General features: G+C 50.7%; 1 protein-coding gene and 1 pseudogene across 2 annotated transcripts; both read left to right on the forward strand.

The window, feature by feature from the left end:
* Positions 1-5,805: 5,805 nt before the first annotated feature.
* Positions 5,806-9,962, forward strand: ASGR1 (asialoglycoprotein receptor 1). Of its 2 annotated transcripts, none has more exons than XM_058283651.2 (9): positions 5,806-5,945; positions 6,183-6,294; positions 7,841-7,957; positions 8,069-8,164; positions 8,236-8,307; positions 8,492-8,578; positions 9,060-9,211; positions 9,287-9,393; positions 9,533-9,823. In XM_058283651.2, exons 2-9 carry the CDS (start codon positions 6,225-6,227, stop codon positions 9,687-9,689), a joined length of 858 nt encoding a protein of 285 aa, XP_058139634.1. In that variant the 5' UTR covers positions 5,806-5,945; positions 6,183-6,224; the 3' UTR covers positions 9,690-9,823. The 2 variants fall into 2 exon arrangements, with proteins under 2 accessions (XP_058139634.1, XP_058139633.1); XM_058283650.2 differs by having other exon boundaries at positions 5,889-5,962; positions 9,533-9,962.
* A 3,782-nt stretch (positions 9,963-13,744) lies between these two features.
* Positions 13,745-14,666, forward strand: LOC101415258 (ubiquitin-like domain-containing CTD phosphatase 1 pseudogene; annotated as a pseudogene).
* Positions 14,667-18,116: the final 3,450 nt, after the last annotated feature.

Here is an 18,116-nt window from a genome sequence, read left to right on the forward strand (position 1 = left end):
AAGGGAAGACTGGGGGTGGGGTGGGGGGGAGAGAAGCAGTTGAAGTGGAAATACATTTGGAATGTTGGAGGACAGGAGGGCATGGTCCCTGGGGAGTGGGGGAGGGGGAGAAGGAGAGAAATAGGAGGTCGGGTCAGAGAAGCAAACAAGGACTTTGTAGACCGTGTGAGGAGCAGGGATTTTATTCAAAATGCCATGAATGGTCGCTGGAGGGCTTTGAAAAGGAGCCACAGGATCTGTTTTAGCAGGGTCCTCCTGGGTGTCACAGAGGATGGACAGTAGGGGGCGACAGAGAGCCAGCGAGGAGGCTGTTGCTAAGGTTAAAGCTGAGAGATGATGTGCCCTGAAACTCTGGGCAAGAGCTTAACCTTCTGAGCCTCAGTTTCCCTGGCTGTAACCTGGGACTCGCTGGATTCTTCTAAGAATAAAAGGAATAGTACCTGGGAAGCCCCTTGCGCCAAGCCAGGCACGCCGTAGAAAAGGGCAATGATTATTATTATTGGTTTCTTGGTCTATTTGCAGTTATTGGGTAAAACCGGAAATCAGAGGAATCCTGGAAACATTTGGACATTTTTAAGTTTTCCCCCTCTAAAAGTAGGGAAGAGAAGGAGAGAGGGTCTCTGGCCATGGAAGCCTGGTTGTCGTCCTCTGTCCCAACACTGAGAAGTTGGGGTGTGCCGGGGTGGAGAGAGTGGAGTTGGGAGCCAGGGTGTGGCAAGACACAGTCTACAAGACAAGGCGGAGTGAGGCAGCGGGGTGGGTTGGGTCAGCTCAGATTTGGAACGGGACTTGTCCGGGAGCCTTCTCTCTTCACCCAGGCTCTGTCCTAGCGCAGAGCCCTGCAGCCCGCCCGATCCCCTTCACCTCTCCTGCTCCATCCAACCTGAGCCTCTCCGCAGGGGGAGCCGTGGCCGCCCCCGCCCCTCCCGCCCACTGCTCACACACTTCTTTTTGAGAGCTGCTGGGTGTCGAGAGGCAGGAAGTATAGTCCCTCCTTCTGGGTGTGGGGCCAGGATGAAGCAGGCCCAGTCCAGGGCTGAAAGCGCTCTGAGCTCTGGAGGGGTGGTAGAGCCTGGCGGGGTGGAGAAATTTCCGCTGCTGACCCCACCCAAAACTTCCCCCTTTGCCGCACACTCTTTTCGGTGAAATGGGCCGGGGATTGAACCTGGAACCTCTTGTATGGGAAGGAGGCGCTCAACCACTCAGCTTGCTTTTTTTAGGAGGCACTGGGAACCCAACCCAGGACCTCCCATGTGGGAAGTGGATGCTCAACAGCTTGAGCCACATCCGCTCCCCTGCACACTCTTAGGAGGCCCTGGAGGTCTAATCAGAACCCTTGGTTGTGCTACTTATGGTTATAATGAATGTTAAGAATAGTTAGCATGTACTACCATGTGCCTAGGATGTGCTCAGCATTTTTCATTCATTGTCTCATTTAACCTTGACCATGACTCTGAGATGAGCATTAAACCCACTTTCCCACTGAGGTCAAGGTAAAGCCAGCTCTGTCTGCTGTCAGGACTTCAGGCTCTTTCTCCTGCTTTAGCCTCCAACGCCCTGCATGTCCTCCTTGGGGCAGGCCAGCCTGCAGTTGCCCCTTCCTTCTCAGCATCACACACTCCTCCCAGCCCTTTCTGTGTTCAACAGCTGCTCTAGCTCCCCGCCCCAACTTGATAAGTACTTCCCTCTTCTTGACTGCCTCAGACAGGGGACCCATCCCCGCCCTTCCACTCCTTGGCAGTCCAGCCTGGCCCTTGGAACCCTGGAGCTGGTCCTGAAGGTCACCCCACTTCCCGGCTTGTGGAACTGGTGGCCTCAGGGCTCTTTCTTCTGCTTCCCCTCCTGGCAGGAGCTCTGTCCTGGGCTTCTTTCTTTCCGCTGTACCCTCTCACTGAGTGGGGCTCACATCACAGAAACTTTCTGCTAAGTTTCTGCGAGACCTGGGCCATGCCCACGACTGTGTCTTCAGTGTCTTCCAGCCCAGAAATCTCTGTGGACTCCAGACCCATCTCCACCAGCCTTCTGGACTTGGGTCAGGTGAACCCCAGTTCCCCCATCACTCCCCTCCCCTGTTGGCACATTCGGCCAGCCACCAGGCCCCTCCCTTCCACTCCTGAAGGCCTGCCCTGTGTGGCCTCCCCGGCCTCAGGTCCCCACCCTGCCTCGAGCCTCACAGAGTCTCACGGGGACCCAAACGACCACCTCCTGATGATCTCCCTGTCTCTGACCCATCACCAACACCAAGGTCCAGCCATGGTTCAACTTGGAGATCTGACCTCGCCGCTCTCCTGCTTTCAACACCTCACGGGCTCTGTGATCCACACTCACAGCCTTCGCACCTTGCTGATCAAGTGCCCCAGTGGCAAAATGGTTTTGAGCCTGTGTCCCCAACCTAGATGGACTCATCTATTAATTATGTGCGTGTTGTGGTCATCAGCCCTTGTGTAGTGCCACCCTGCCGGGGTGGCCTGCGGGACCAACAGGATATTGTGGAAATGACGGAGTGTTACTTCTGAGGCTAGGTTGTAAAGGAAATCGTGACTTCCACCTTGTGCTCTTGGATCACTGCTTTGGGGGAAGCCAGCTGCCATGTTGCAAGGACGCTCAAGCAGCTCCCTGGAGCAGTCTGTGCGGTGAGGAACTGAGGCCTCTGGCCAACAGACAGTGCCAACCTGGCCAGCTGTGCGAGTGTCCACTGCGGAGGCAGCGTCTCCAGTCCCAGTCACATCTTCAGTGCTGACGTCTCTGCTGCCACCTACCGAGAGACCCTGAGCCAGAACCAACCCGCTAAGCTGCACCCAGGTTCCTGATCCCTGGAAACTGAGTGTGAGAATAAATATTTATTGTGTTGAGTGGCTAAGTTTTGGGGTAGTTTATTTTGCAGTAATAGATAACTAATACGCATGTACAACTATATGTCTATTATATACATTATAAAACCTATCCTCAAATAGAAATCTAAAGAATATATATTTATATATATCTAATATATAATATTAGAACTTCATATACGTATATGAAGTTATTTATTAGAACTTCATATATGTATATGAAGTTCTAATATTTTCTTCCCACACTCCTAATGGGTTACCTTGTAACCCCCTGGGATGCATGTCCCCCGCTTTGGAGACCTCTGCACTTCTGAATGACATTCAGAACACCTTCACCCTGGGATTCAAAACTGTCCCCAGGGTGGTCCAAGTTACCTGTCTGCCAAGTTTCTGGCTTTCTGGTCTTCCTCCCTCTCCCCAAGGTCGCCTCCTTATTTCCATGGATAAAGCCGTACCTGTCCTTCCAGGCCACTGCGATAGGCTTTTATGGGGCTTTTCTCAATTGCCCTGGCGGTGGAGTGCCCAGGCTCTGAGCCCAGGTGGGTCTCTCTGGCCCTGCTCCAGGTTGCCTTCAGAGGATGCGCTACAGGGGAGTGCGCTCAGAGGTGGGCAGGGTGGCTGCTTCCTGCCAAGCGTGGTAGGCAGAGCCCTCCAACTGGACCCCACGTTCTAATCCCCGGAACCTCTGACTATGGTGAGCCGTCACTCTTGTGGTCATGTTCTGCTCTATAGCTCAGTTGGCCTTACGATCGGGAGACCACCCAGGTGGGTCTGCTCTAATTCCATGGGCCTCTTGCAAAGCACACAGGAAGATGGAAGGAGTCACTGGAGAGATGGAGAGGTGTGAGAGTCTGTGCCCCGTGGCACCACTGCTGGCTTGGAGGGTGGGGGGGCCCATGTGATGAGGTATGTGGGTGGCCTCTGCAAGCCGAGAGTGTTCCTGCCATAAGGAAGCGGACCTACAGGTGCAAGGAACTGGATTCTGCCAACATCCTGAGTAAGTTTGGGAGCAGATTCTTCTCCTGAACCTCCCGGAGGGAACGCAGCCCTGCCGACGACGTCTTGATTTCGGCCCGTGAGCCCCCCAGTAGAGAAACTAGTTGGGCCTGCTCGGCCTTCTGACTGCCTCCCTGTGAGCTAATAAATGGGTATTGACTTAAACTACTGAGCTGGCAGTAACTTGTTAGCCACAGGAAACAACTAGGCGAGGCTTTGCCTTGAAGATGTGCACAATTCAAGGTGTATGTTTCTACGAGAGGAAATGTAAAGGGGCGGGTGAGTCCTCAGAGCTCAGAAGCGTGGCATGGTTTTGCTTTTAGCTACTTTTTGGTTTCACAGTCATTTTGCAGAGGGCTTGCTTGTAAATTCGTGGCCCAGGGTATCATGTTTGTTTGGTTTTCTTCATGATGTTTTATCACCTGCAGCTCCCATGCTAAAGTCCATTGCTTTGGAGGCCGATTTCAGCACTGGTTCAAGCACTGCTCTCTAATCAATGACTTCGGGGATAAACCAGAGTTCAAAAACTTCTTATTCCAGTTTAACATGCAAACAGAAACACAGGTTATAAATGTACAGCTTTCGGCATTTTTACAAACTGAACACACCCATGTAACCAGCATCCAGACCCAGAAGCAGAGTATTCCGTCACCCCAGAAGCCCTTGTCTCTTTCCGTCACTTGCAAAGCTCACCACCATTCTGACCAAAACAGCGAACATTAGTTTGCCCGAATCAACCAGATTTTTTTTCAAGTTGGAGAAGTCGTAGGTTTACAGAAAAATCATGCCGAAAACAGAGTTTCTGTATTACTCCTGATTATTAACACTTGGAATTTGCGTGATACCTTTGTTACAACTGATGAAAGAAGACTATAATTGTACTATTAACTACAGTCCAGAGTTTACATTAAGGTCCATTGCTTGTGTTGTATAGTCGGTCCTATGTGAATAAAGCTAGATTTTAGATGATATTAACAGTGAATGCTGAATTAACAGCCCAGTTTATTGGCCACGGTCTCAGTGCATGAAAACACGGGTCACACCAAGGGGCGCACGCGCGCTGCACGTTTGGTGCAAGGGATGTGTACCTGAATATCTCACGTAACTTAAAACTCCCATCATTCAAGTCTAGTTTTGTATGAGTTCACATTGGGGGCCTAAACCAAGGCTTTTTTCACCTCTTTACTATTCCCCCACTTCCAGTGAGCATAATTGCAATCCACATGCTCATCTCTGAGTGTGGGGCTGGGAGGGTCCACCTCTTAGCCTCCCTAGGACCCCTGGGCCAGCCCTGGTGACACGATGGGATCCAGTGGCACGGCAGGAGGGGAGGGCAGTGAGGTCGTGGGGCCAGCTCGCCGCTCCCTGCGTGTGGCCTGGGCCAGCTCTGACCTTTCAGGTCTGGTGTGTGCGGATTGTGATCTTCCTGAGAATGAGGCGTTAATGCACGAAAAGCCCCGAGACCCCCAGGAGTGACCCGCACACACCTGCTGCTTGGTAGACTTTACTCCCCGGGAGTCAGGCCCGAGCTGGGGGCTTGGCTGCTGATCCCCACAGGAAGCTGTGGCTCAGGTGCCAGGTCACAGGCCCTCGTTGGGCAAGAGCAGAGAAATGATCCCTCTGATCTTGCTCAGGGTTATTTGGAGAAACCAGCAATTCTGGGAAATTCAGAGGCCGGAAGTGAAAGGGGAAGGGGCAGAGTGGAGACAGCAAACTGTACCCCCAGTTCCTCCTGGTCTGCCCGCCCCCCGCCCCAACTCATGAACGAGGAGAGAGGTGACTGGCATGTAGGGGTGTGGGCCGACCAGGAGACCCTCCGTCCGGGGAGAGGAGAGCAGAGGCCACCCCCTCCCCCGCCCGGCCCCCCCACATCCCCCTGAGTTCTAAATCCATCCCCATTTCTGTTTACTGTTCAAAGTCCCGGGCACAGGAGATGCTAGGTTAGGCATGCTGGGACACACAGATACAGAGACACACAGATGCACAGACCCTGCCCCCTCCCCTCCCCTCATCTAGCGCTGTCCACTCGCCCCACTTCTCAAGCTTGAGGCCCCTCCTTAGCCTGGGATCTGCCCAGTGCTGAGAGACCCAGGAGTCAGAGCTTGAGACTTTCCACAAGTAAAACGGGAAGAAAGGCAGGGGACGGGGAGGGAGAGCGGGAGCAGGGGGAGGTGGGGGGGGCAAGTGGGGAACTGACAGGGTGGGGAACTCACTGTCAGGGAGGGGGGCAGGGGAGGCTTCGGGGGTGGCTCTGGGAGGGAATGGAGGAGACGAGGCCTCCGCGGAGCTCAGGCCTGGGCGGACCGGGCCCCACACTCCAGCTCTCGCTCAGCTCAGCCCCACCTGCCTCCTCAGCCTCGGCCCGAACTCAGCCCCGGCTCCGGCGCCCGCGCCATCATGACGAAGGAGTATCAAGATCTTCAGCACCTGGACAATGAGGACAGTGACCACCATCAGCTGAGAAGAGGTGAGGGGATGCCTGTCCCCCAAGGCCAAAAGGCCAGCTGCGGGGGCTCTGGCCACCTCAGCACCGGCTCCTGCTTCTTTCCGCGACGCTGGCTCGACCTCTGGGTCTGTCCCTCCCTCCCTTCCCCACAGAAAGCGGCGACTGAGCCCCTCTTAGGGGAATGCAGGGTGCGGGGCTGGGGACCCTTTCTGGGTGACAGGCACCCAAGGCCTCTGTGGGTCTCCTGACCCTGGCCGTGCCACCGGCTTCTCAGGATCTGGGGTGTGGGAATAACTGGAAGGCAGAAGGCTGAGGCTGCCCCGGTTTGTTATGAAGGAGTTAGGCTCCAGCTCCCCTCCATTCCTCTTCCAGCACCTGGTAAGGCTTGGCCACACGGGTGTTCATGTGTGTGAGTGTGTGTGCATATGTGTATATCTAGTGCATGAGTGAGTGCGTATAGTATGGGCATGAGTGTGAATATGAACGTGCGTGTGTCTATATGTATATACAAGTGTGTATATGTATGTGCACGTGTGCACCTAGTATAGTATGCACGAGTGCATGTACATGCACTGCACGCATGCACTAGCTTGTAGGTATTGTGTGTACATACATGTGCACATGTGGGGTATGTACATGCACACACGCGAGTGCACGGGCATGTGTGAGGGTACTGCATGTGTGTGAGTGCATACATGCATGTGTACGTGTGTGGGAGTGGAGGGTCAGGGATCGGTTTGGTCCAGGGGAGACGGCTTCTGTGCGGAGGCTGAGGGTGTCGTGGGGAGAGCTTGTAAAGGAAGGAACCTTTCCAGGGAGCAGCGGCTGGAGGGTGAGGAGGCCCGGGGCTGGGAGAGGCCTGGAAGGTGAAATTCGTGGAAGGCCCTGCTCTGGGGCAGCAGCTTAGGGAAACGGAGGGGGACAGATGTGGCCTCAGGGTTCCGAGGTGTGGCTTGGAGGCGCCAGGGCCTGGTCTGAGGCGGGAGAGGCCCTCCTGCATGAGAACAAACTCCCTTTCCTTCTTGTGGGAGCAGGGGTTGTCGTTTTGGCTGAGCAGGGAGGAGGTTCTCGCGGGATGGGGGTGGGAAATCCACACTGACGGGGGCGCCCCCCGGGGGAAGGAGTGGAGGGCGGGCCCCACGAGGATGAGGCGGGGGAGCCACGCGGGCCTTGAGGCCCGGCTGCCCGGCCTTCTCTCCCTGCACCCAGCCAAGGATTCCCGGTGAGAGGCTTTGGGGGGAGCAGCGACTCCCCACCTCACCCCGCGCGGCCACCTCCAGGGCACAGACCCCACCCCCCAAGTCCAGCAGCGCGGAGGCCCATCAGCTGCAGTGACACTGCCCTGCCACTAGGGGCCAGCAGAGGCCCAGGGCCCGGGTGAGGCGGGGCCGGGCAGAGCCTGGCGCCCCCCGCCTCTCTCCGCGCCCCGGTTGCCTCTGACCCCTCAGCTCACCCACGGCCCAGATTTCCTTTCCTGCGTAGGTCTTCCTAGCTCTGCCTCTGGCCCGTGCCGCCCAGGACCCCGAGTGGCCCGTGCCCTAACCTCCTGACCCCCCTCCGCTCGCAGTGCCGCCTCCGCCCCAGCCCCTCCTGCGGCGTCTCTGCGGCGGCCCCCTCCCCGTGCTGCTCTCCCTGGGCCTCAGCCTCCTGCTGCTGGTGGTTCTCTGCGTGATCGGATCCCAGAGTGAGTGTGGCGGGGAAGGGGGCGATCGGAGGGGTGGGGCGGGAGCGACGGGGGTCGCGGCGGTGGGCACGGCCCTCTCGTGTTGTCCCGCCCGCCCCCCCTCCTGCCCAGACTCCCAGCTGCGGGAGGAGCTGCGGACCCTGCGGGAGACGTTCCACAACTTCTCCGCGAGCACGGAGGCTGAAGTCCAGGCGCTGAGCGCGCAGGGTGAGGGGGGCCGGGCCGCCGCGGGCCGGGGAAGGGGGGCGCCGCGCCGCCTCTGAGCGTCTCTCCCTCAGGGGGCAGTGTGGGCAGAAAGATGAAGACCCTGGAGTCGCAGCTGGAGAAGCAGCAGCAGGACCTCAGCGAAGGTGCGGAGGGACTGAGTGCACGCGTGCGGCCGCGTGCGTGTGCGTCGCGTGCGGGGGGTCTCTCCGGCTAAACCTAGGAGCCTGAGGGTTGGGGCGCCTGCCATTGACCCCCAGCCCCCTGTCTGTGGATGACAGGCCCCTTCCCCCCCATCCTGCCCCGTCCTGTCGTCTTCCGCGTCCGCAGATCACTCCAGCCTGCTGCTCCACGTCAAGCAGTTTGTGTCCGACCTGCGCAGCCTGAACTGCCAGATGGCGGCGCTCCAGGGCAACGGTGAGGAGGCGGGGCCGGCGCTCTCCTACCCCCCTGCGGGCGGCGCCACGGCACCCCCCTGCCCACCCCCCCCCTGCGGGCGGCGCCACGGCACCCCCCCCCCCGCCCAACCCTCCCCCCCCCCGCTGCGGGCGGCGCCACGGCACCCCCCCTGCCCACCCCCCCCTGCGGGCGGCGCCACGGCACCCCCCCCAACCCTCCCCCCCCCCCGCTGCGGGCGGTGTCACGGCACCCCCCCCTGCCCACCCCCCCCCCTGCGGGCGGCGCCACGGCCCCCCCCGCCCACCCCCCCCCTGCGGGCGGCGCCACGGCCCCCCCCCGCCCACCCCCCCCTGCGGGCGGCGCCACGGCCCCCCCCCCTGCCCACCCCCCCCCTGCGGGCGGCGTCACGGCACTTCCCCCGCCCAACCCCCCTCCCCCGCGGGCGGCGTCAAGGCACCCCCCATCCCTGCCCACCCCCCTCCCCTGCCCTCTCCCGCAGGCACTGGAAGGACCTGCTGCCCGGTGAACTGGGTGGAGCTTGGAGGCAGCTGCTACTGGTTCTCTCGCTCTGGGAAGCCCTGGTCCGAGGCTGACAAGTACTGCCAGCTGGAGGGCGCCCACCTGGTGGTGGTCGCCTCCTGGGAGGAGCAGGTGAGGGCTCCGGAGGCCTCGTGGGGAGGCCGGCTGGTCTGGGGAGCGGTCGCTGCCACCCTCCTCTCTCCCCAGAGGTTTGTCCAGCACCACGCGGGCCCTGTGAACACCTGGATGGGCCTCACGGACCACACGGGGTCCTGGAAGTGGGTGGACGGGTCGGACTACGACTCAGGCTTCAAGTGAGTGGACGTGTCCCCCGCTGCTCCGCTGCCTCCCGCGGGCGCGCCCCTCCACCCCTCCTGGCTGCTCCCGGGGGGCTCCTTGGGGACTTGGCTGAGGGTCTGCCCCCCTGGGTGCACGTCTGCTCCACCTCCTCAGGAACTGGAGACCAGAGCAGCCAGACGACTGGTACGGGCATGGGCTTGGGGGCGGCGAGGACTGCGCCCACTTCACCGTCGACGGCCGCTGGAATGACGACGTGTGCCAGAGGCCCTACCGCTGGGTCTGCGAGACGGAGCTGGTCAAGGGCAGCTAGGGGCTCCTTGCCCCCTAACTTATTTCCTCAAGGTCTTGACCTGCCCAAGAGATCTGGGGCTGGGGGTCCTCTTATCTGGGGGCCTCCTCCACCTTCTCAGGGATTTTCTTCTAGGATTTTAGGGGAAAGGAGAAGGATGTGTTTGAGGAATGGAGAAGGATATCTGGAGGTGTGGCCGAGCTGGAAACCCAGCCCACTTTCTGCAATTTGCTATAAAGATTATTATTGCCAATTTCTTTTTTAGAGTAAAAGGAAGAGCTGTATACTGAAAAACTGTATGAGTTTTCTGCTTATTGGGGATAAGGAATAGGGAATGGGCTGTTCGGCATGAGGACACCTTTGGAAGGCAGTGTGGTGTCGTGGGAACTGCATGGGCTTTGGGCCACACGGCCTGGGGTAGGAGCCCTGCTTTGTTGTTTTCGGGTATGTGAGTTTGGGCAAGTTACTCTAGGCTCTGGGTCTCAGCTATAAAAAATAGCATTGTTAGCAGGGCCCGTCCTATTTCCAGCAATATCCCCAGGAACAGAACCTCCCCAGTGTGTCGAGTCTTCAAAGACTTTGACGGAAGCTTGTTGGTGTCTGTTGCACTTGTCACAGTAAACAGAAATGACGTCCGCAGAGGGGCTACCCGGGAACCTCAGATGAGCCCACAGCCAAAGATCACGACATGTCAGGAAGCCAGTCTAGTGGAGGAAACGCACAGAAATAAACAGAATCAACCACCAAGGAGCAGGTTACCAGAATAGAGTAGGACTTTCCAGACACTTATGGGATTGTTAACAAAAATTGATATGGCATTAGGCCTCAACCCTTTCTACAAGGGAGCAATGCTCTGACCACAATAAAATTAGAAAGAAACACAAAAGTACAGTCAAAAAAGACTTATCAATGTATGCATTTCTTACCATCTTTCTAAAGAGGCTGGGGATTGGACCCGGGACCTTGTATGTGGGAAGCCAGTGCTCAACCACTGAGTCACATTGGCTCCCTCTAAAGGGTTTTGAGCTCCAGAAAATCAGCAGTATATACTCAAACTGTGGAATATTCTAACGCAGTTCTCAGGAGGAGGTGTACAGCCTTAAGTGCATTTATTAATAAACAAGAGAGGCTGGATTCAAATAAGCTAAGTTTTCAACTCAAGAAGCTTATTAAAGAATAACGAAACAGATCCTCCAAAATAGAAATCAGGAATTTATAAAAATACAAGAAAAAATTAATGAAATAGAAAATAAAAAGAGTAGATATAATCAATAAAGGAAAATCAGATTCTTTGAAAAGGCCAATAAAATAAACAAATATGAAGGAGAAAAAGAAAAGAAAACACAAAGAACTTTAGAAAGGAGAAAGGTTATATAAATATAGATACAGAAGCTACCAGTATATAACACTTCTGTATTTAAAACAGCCAGGTAAAGACAGAGTTTCCCACCATTGAGGACTAAGCCCCCCAATATAAAGTAATTATGAATCCAAATATGTTGCTGATTATGTTAAATGCAAAAGACTATATGAAATAGTTAAAAAAGACAAAAACTTCCGGATGGAATAAGAAATAAAATCCAACTATGTGCTCAAGAGACACATCTAAAACAGAAAGGCTGACAGCAAAAGTACAAAAAAGATATATACCCCGAGTTAACCACACCGTGAGGTTAAGGGCACTGTCCTGTATCCTGCCAAGTCTGCCCAAGACGTCTGACACTATCTACAAGTGCAGGGGTTTCCCCAAACCACCTTCAGATTTGATAATTCTCTAGAATCACAGAACTCACTAAAACCTGTTATACAATAAATGATTATATTTATTACACGGGGAGCTTACAAATTAGAACAAGTCAAAGGAGAGATGCTTAGGCCAGAGTCTGGGAGGGTTCCAAATGCGAAGCTTCCATTGTCCTCTGGGATGTATTACCTTCCTGGGAATCTGTTTGTGACACTTCTCAAGGAGTATTGCCAACCTTGGAAGCTCATGCAGATTTTTATCTCCAAGCCAGAGGTAGAGTTCATATTAGTGACCCAAAGCCCCGACTGTCTAATCACACGTTTGGTCATTTGGCATGAGCGGTCCCCACCCTAAGACTATCTGGTATGGTATCTCATATGTCCTGAGTCATGTCTCACCATAGACTTGCAGATATGGCCTTAGGGGCCCACCATGAAAACAAAGACACACCTATCACTTGGGAAATTCCCAGTGTTAGAGGTTATCTCCCAGGTGCTGAAGCTAAGTCCAGATCTAAGCTAAGGCCAAATACTGTGCTACATTTATTAGACAAATCCTAGCCAAAACAATTATTATATAAAATGCACTTTATAACAAAAAGTATTAGTATAGATAAAGGGTGTCACTTCCTAATGATAAAAGGTTCGATTCAACGGCAAGATTTGAAAGTGTTAAGTATGTACGCACCAAATAACATAGCCACAAAATATATGAAACAAAACTTCAGAAGTATAAGAGAGACAAATCCACACTTATGTATAGTTGGAGATTGTAACACATCTCTCCTAGTAATTAATGGATTTTCCAGTAGATAAAAAATTCAATAAAGATTCGGAATTTTTGAAACCCAGGATAAACCATCATGACTCAATGAACGTATTTAGTACGTTGCACCCACCAACGACACAATCCCCGTTCTTTTCAAGTACAGTAGGACTTTTCAAACACTGAGCAAATACTGGGCCAAAAAGCAGGTTGGAATACATTTCAAATAGAGAATTTTCACTAAAGTGACCAGAAATTAAATTTCCTCCATAAAATATTAGCTAACCAACTCAAACAGTGTGCTAAAAGTGACATGTTTAAAGTGGCAGCCACAGGAAGGGATTAACTGTAAGAACATGGCTTTCTGGGGTACATACAGTTCCAAACTACCACAAGCACTACCAGTTACAGGAAATACAGAGGAGAGGGAAACATGAATACAGATGCCTTTAGTTAAATTCAGGAGGTGGAAGATTTTGCACAAATTTCTGGTTTCTTCAGGAGCAGATGAGGCTCAGGCAACTGGGTGGCTGCCTGCCACATGAGAGCTCCTGGGTTCAGTTCCTGGTGCCTCCTAAGAAGACATACAAGATGCGGACAATGAGCAAAAGCAATGAGGAGACAACAAGCAAGACAATGAGCAGACAACAAGTAAACAGCAAACAAAAACAAAACGAGCAGGGAGTGGATGTGGCTCAAGCAGTTGGTTGCCTGCCTCCCACAATGGGGGGTTTGGGGTTCAGTTCCCAGTGCCTCCTAAAGAAGAAAATGAGCAGACAACAAGCAAAAACAATGAACAAAAACAACAACAAGCAAACAGAAGAGGGAGCCAGCTCAGAGGTAGGGGGGATTTGTGATTTCTTCAACAAATAAATGGCAGGAATAAAAAAGAGGAATGGGGAGTTGTAATAAATTAAAAGGGTATTAAGAGACATGTCAGCTACTTGCAATGTGTGGACTTTGTTTGGATCCTAACTTGGACAAACTAATTGTAAAAAGACAGTATGGGAAAAGCAGATAAACTTGAATCCTAACTGGATAAAGCATTGCTGTTCATTAGTTTTGTATGATAGTATCATAGGTTAGAAACAAAATAATCTATTTTTTTTTTAAAAAGAGAAACCTGATGAAATAGTTACAGGTGAAATTGTATATTTGGTATTTGCTTTGAAATAAATACAAAAGAAGGGAAAGGAGCTGACTGGTATCCACGAAACAAGTCATCCTATCCACCTGAATATTAAAATCCTCCTCTGGACTTCCGGTCGCCTTAATTTCTGCTGAGGCAGGTTCCTGCGTCAGCTGACATGGGTTCCTGCGTCCTCTGTGGCCAGTTCTGCCACATTCCAGGGTTTTTTCCTGATTGAAAGTTGTGTGTCTCATATTTTTTTTAAAGGTTTTTTTTTTCCTTTTCACACATTTTAAATTAATAGAACACAAAGAAAGTTACATTAAAAAACTAAGAGGTTCCCATATAACCCACTCCCCCCCCCACCCCCATCATTTTTGTAAATTGTATTTTTTTAAAGATATATTCATCACAAAAAATCTCATCATATGTTAAAGGATGGCTCTTCCTCTCCTCATAAAATGGGGACAGGAATATTCAGTGACTACACTTTCAGAAGACGATACTGTGCTAGACCTTAAACCATTTCTCAAGACCTTTGCAGGAATGCTGCCAGAACAACAAAGGTCACTTGGACTCAAAGTTAAAGACAAACCTGTAGAAAATGATGTTAAGCTTGGAGCTCTCAAACTGAAACCAAATGCTAAAATCATGGCGATGGGAACTCGTGAGGAGAGCTTGGAAGACAGGTCCGCTGCCTGACAGTGATGCCACCAACGACTTTGATATTGAAGAAGGAGTTGAAGTAGAAAATAGGGAAGAAAACCTCTTGAAATTTTCTCGCAGAGTTAAAGAGTACAAAGAGAAATTTTGAATCCTCCTAGGGAAGGGAAAAAGGTTTTGATATTAGGTGTCGATTATACATTATTATTATTTAAAGATTTATTTATTTATTTATTTAACACCCCCCCCCAGTTGTCTGTTCTCTGTGTCTGTTTGCTGCGTCTTGTTTCTCTGTCCGCTTCTGTTGTCGTCAGCGGCATGGGAAGTGTGGGCGGCGCCATTCCTGCGCAGGCTGCACTTTCTTTTGCGCTGGGCGGCTCTCCTTACGGGGCGCACTCCTTGCGCGTGGGGCTCCCCTACGCGGGGGACACCCCTGTGTGGCAGGGCACTCCTTGCGCGCATCAGCACTGTGCATGGGCCAGCTCCACACGGGTCAAGGAGGCCGTGGACCTCCCATGTGGTAGACGGACGCCCTAACCACTGGGCCAAAGTCCGTTTCCCCGATTATACATTATTTGACCATAGGTCTTGTGCAGAGACTGGCGTAGAATTAATGCGGCCATATCTAACATCTGCATATGAGGATTATGACATTGTTATTTGGTGTAAGCTCTTTTCTTGGGGGAGCTGTGTTTAAAGATGACATATTCTTCATTTTTTAAGCAAATTTCTGTTGAAATGTGTTTCATTTTCTTGAATCACAATTTGCCAAATATCACTGAGATAAGTATGGGAAGAGAGTAGATTATGGTATCTGAATAAAAACGGCCTTATTTTTACAGTGGCCTCACCCTTATTAGGAAATTTCTTGGATCTTTATTGTAGACTTCTTGACACTTCAGGATATTGTTGTTTTCTCCTTTCTTCCTCCACTCTAGTTTCAAAACACTTGGAGAAAGATGTTTAAAAAAAAAATCACAGTGATGTAGTTCTTCAGAAATAAAAGCAATATGAATCTACTTAAGAAAAAAATAATACATAGGTTAAAGTAGTAGTATTCAAATTGTGGTGACCGGACCATTCCAAGATTTAGCTCTGTGGTAAAATAATGAGTCTGCTTCAAAAAATAAACCCAACTGCATTATTAAGCACACATTAGATGAACTGACATTTTTTTAGAATCAAGAGTTTTTTTGAGAAAGGAAGCAATTCATTGGTTTATATCCTCCCCGCAAACATTTTAAGTTGCCTTTTGGCAATGTAATGAGCAGAGAAAAGCTAGGCTGAATGTGAGTTAAATAGCAACCCATCAATTAAAAGAAGTTATGTTTAATTGTACTAGGTCTTTAATGAGAAAGCCACATAGGTGTTATTGCAATCTGTAAATTTCCTTTGTACTTTTCTTATAATCAGAGTATTTCCATTGTTCAGTGGAATTTAATATTAAATTCGTAGTTAAAACATGAAAAAAAAATCCTCCTTTGCTGAAGTCATCTTCTGGTGAGTATTCACATGGGACACAAATGTCTTCATGATTTTTGCTCACAAAAAGGTCATCAGGGTGGAAGGAGAAAGTGGGAGGGGTCCTTGCTGATAATTGTTGGAGCAGGGTAATGGGTACAGTACACAGATATTTATTATACTATTCCTCTACTTTTTTTTTTTGATGAGGTACAGGGGATTGAACCCAGGACCTTGCACATGCAAAGCAGGGACTCAACCTCTGAGCTACATCGGTTCCCCAATGAGAGTTGGCTTTTTTGTTTGTTTGTTTGTTTGTTTTTAGGACATACTAGGGATTGAAACTAAGACTTTGTAAATGGGGAGCAAGCATTCAACCACTTGAGCTACAGCCAATCCCTATTCCCTCTACTTTTTAAAAAAGATTTATTTTATTTATTTATGTCTTCCTACCTCCTCGTTTTTTGCATTTGCTGTGTCTGCTTGTTGTGCCCCCTATTTTTGTATATTTTTATTCATGAGTTCTGAATCAGAAACTGTAGGGCCCAATAATATATAAGATAATGAAAAATTAGTAGATAATAAAGTTTTACAAGTGCAATATAGGAATATAATAATCTGCTTTTAAAGAAGAGATAAGGGAAGTTGATTTGGCTTAACTGATAGAGCATCTGTCTACCATATGGGAGGTCCAGGGTTCAAACCCAGGGCCTCCTGACCTGTGTGGTGCTGATGTGCACAAGGAGTGCCCTGCCATACAGGGGCATCCCCTGCATAGGGGAGCCCCATGCGAAAGGAGTGCACCCCTCAAGGAGAGCTGCCCCACATGAAAAAAGCGCAGCCTGCCCAGGAGTGGCACCGCACATACAGAGCTGACACAGCAGGATGCAACAAAAAGAGACACAGATTCCTGGTGCCGCTGACAAGAATATGAGCGGACACAGATGAACACACAGCGAATGGACACAGAGAGCAGACAACGGCGGGAAGAGGAGAGAAATAAATAAAAAATAAATCTTTAAAAATAATAATAAAAATAGAACAGTATTGACACAGCAACCACACCCAAAACTATTAAAGAAAAAAAAAAAGAAGAGATAGACAAATGAGACAATGAAAAGTAGGAAAAAGCAATAAACTGGGAGGAAATATTTGCAACATTTATAACAAGTAATATCTGGAACATACGGAACATACAGAACTACAAAATAGCAAGAAGAAATACCAACCCAGCAGAGAAAATGGCAAAGGATGTAATAGTGCAGGTTTGTCATCTCTGCTTTAGGGAATCCCTCATTAGGGGTGTATTGGGTCACTTGGGGAAGATGGTGGACTGGAAAGACATGGGACTCTCTTCTCCTACAGAAAAATAGCTAGAGGATAGGCTGAAACAGCCTAGAAAAAAGATCTAGAGTTTAGGACACCAGGCGAAGGCTGGACACCACCCAGAGGAGAGAGGAACAAAGGAGGAAAATCCAACCACAGAACTGTGGGTTGAAACCAGCGGCTGCTGCTGCCGGCACCATCCCCCATGTACACTAAAGACATATTAGAACTCTTCAGGGCCTCTGGGCCTGCAACTATGGACAAAGGGGGCTCAAGAGAGCCACCACCCCAGGAAAGGGGAGAGAGAGGGATATAGCCTAGGGCTGACTCAGCTTCTGACCCACAGGTTTGGTCTGCTGTGCCCCACCAGCCCTTCCAGGCAGGGTAGGGCTGTGCCATTGTTAGCCTTGGGAGCTGGCGAGGAGCTAAAGATACACGACCCTCCCAGTCTCCTTCTCTACTAACCGGGACTAATGTTGAGAACTTAGAGGGGAGTGGAAATATTTCCTAGCCAGGGAAAGGGAGAGGGCTGCCAGAGAAGGCTGGAGAACTGTTTCAGAGAAAGTTGGATTTACAAGGCTCTTCCTCTCCAGGCAGGGAGCTGTATATATTGATCTGGTTTGTGTTGCAACAAATACACTCTGACCAGGCATTGAACTGAGAGCTGCCAAAGACTGCCATCTGCTGGCACATCACGGAAGTGCATGCAAGAAAACTAAAAACAAGTAGGAGAGGCTTTTTCTGGCCTCTATAGTCTCCCTCCCCAAAGCCCTAGGAAGTGAATCTACAACCAATTACTGGGTCCAGGGCCCAGTTTTGAGCAACCAGGACAATCCTAACAATCCAGACCAAGCCAAGAACCAAAGAGCAGTGGTAGGCAACACACAGTCTCCTGCCACTAAATCCCTACAAAAGAGAAAGAAATTGAACATCTGAGTAAACTACATCCTAATCAGATGCCTAGATATCAGCAAAAAATTGTGAGTCATACTAAGAAAATAGAAGACATGGCCCAAGAAAAGGAATATATCAAAACCCCCAAAGAGAGGCAGAATTTGAGAGACCTAACCAGTGAGATACACAAAAATTTCCAAAATCAAATTAATGAGTTGAAAAACAATATAGTTAAAGAGCTAAATGACATAAAGAAGACATTGAGCAAGCACAAACAAGAATTTGAAATTCTAAACAGAAAAGTAACAGCTCATGGGAATGAAAGATAAAATAGGGTGAGATGAAAAACACTAGAGGCATACAACTTGAACTTGAAATGATAGAAATAAGAATAAATGATACCAAAGACAGAACAGCTAATACTGAAGAGAGAAAAGAATGAAAAAAATTGAGCAGGGGCTCAACA

Source organism: Dasypus novemcinctus, chromosome 21, assembly GCF_030445035.2.
Source record: "Dasypus novemcinctus isolate mDasNov1 chromosome 21, mDasNov1.1.hap2, whole genome shotgun sequence".
NCBI classification, from domain to species: domain Eukaryota; kingdom Metazoa; phylum Chordata; class Mammalia; order Cingulata; family Dasypodidae; genus Dasypus; species Dasypus novemcinctus.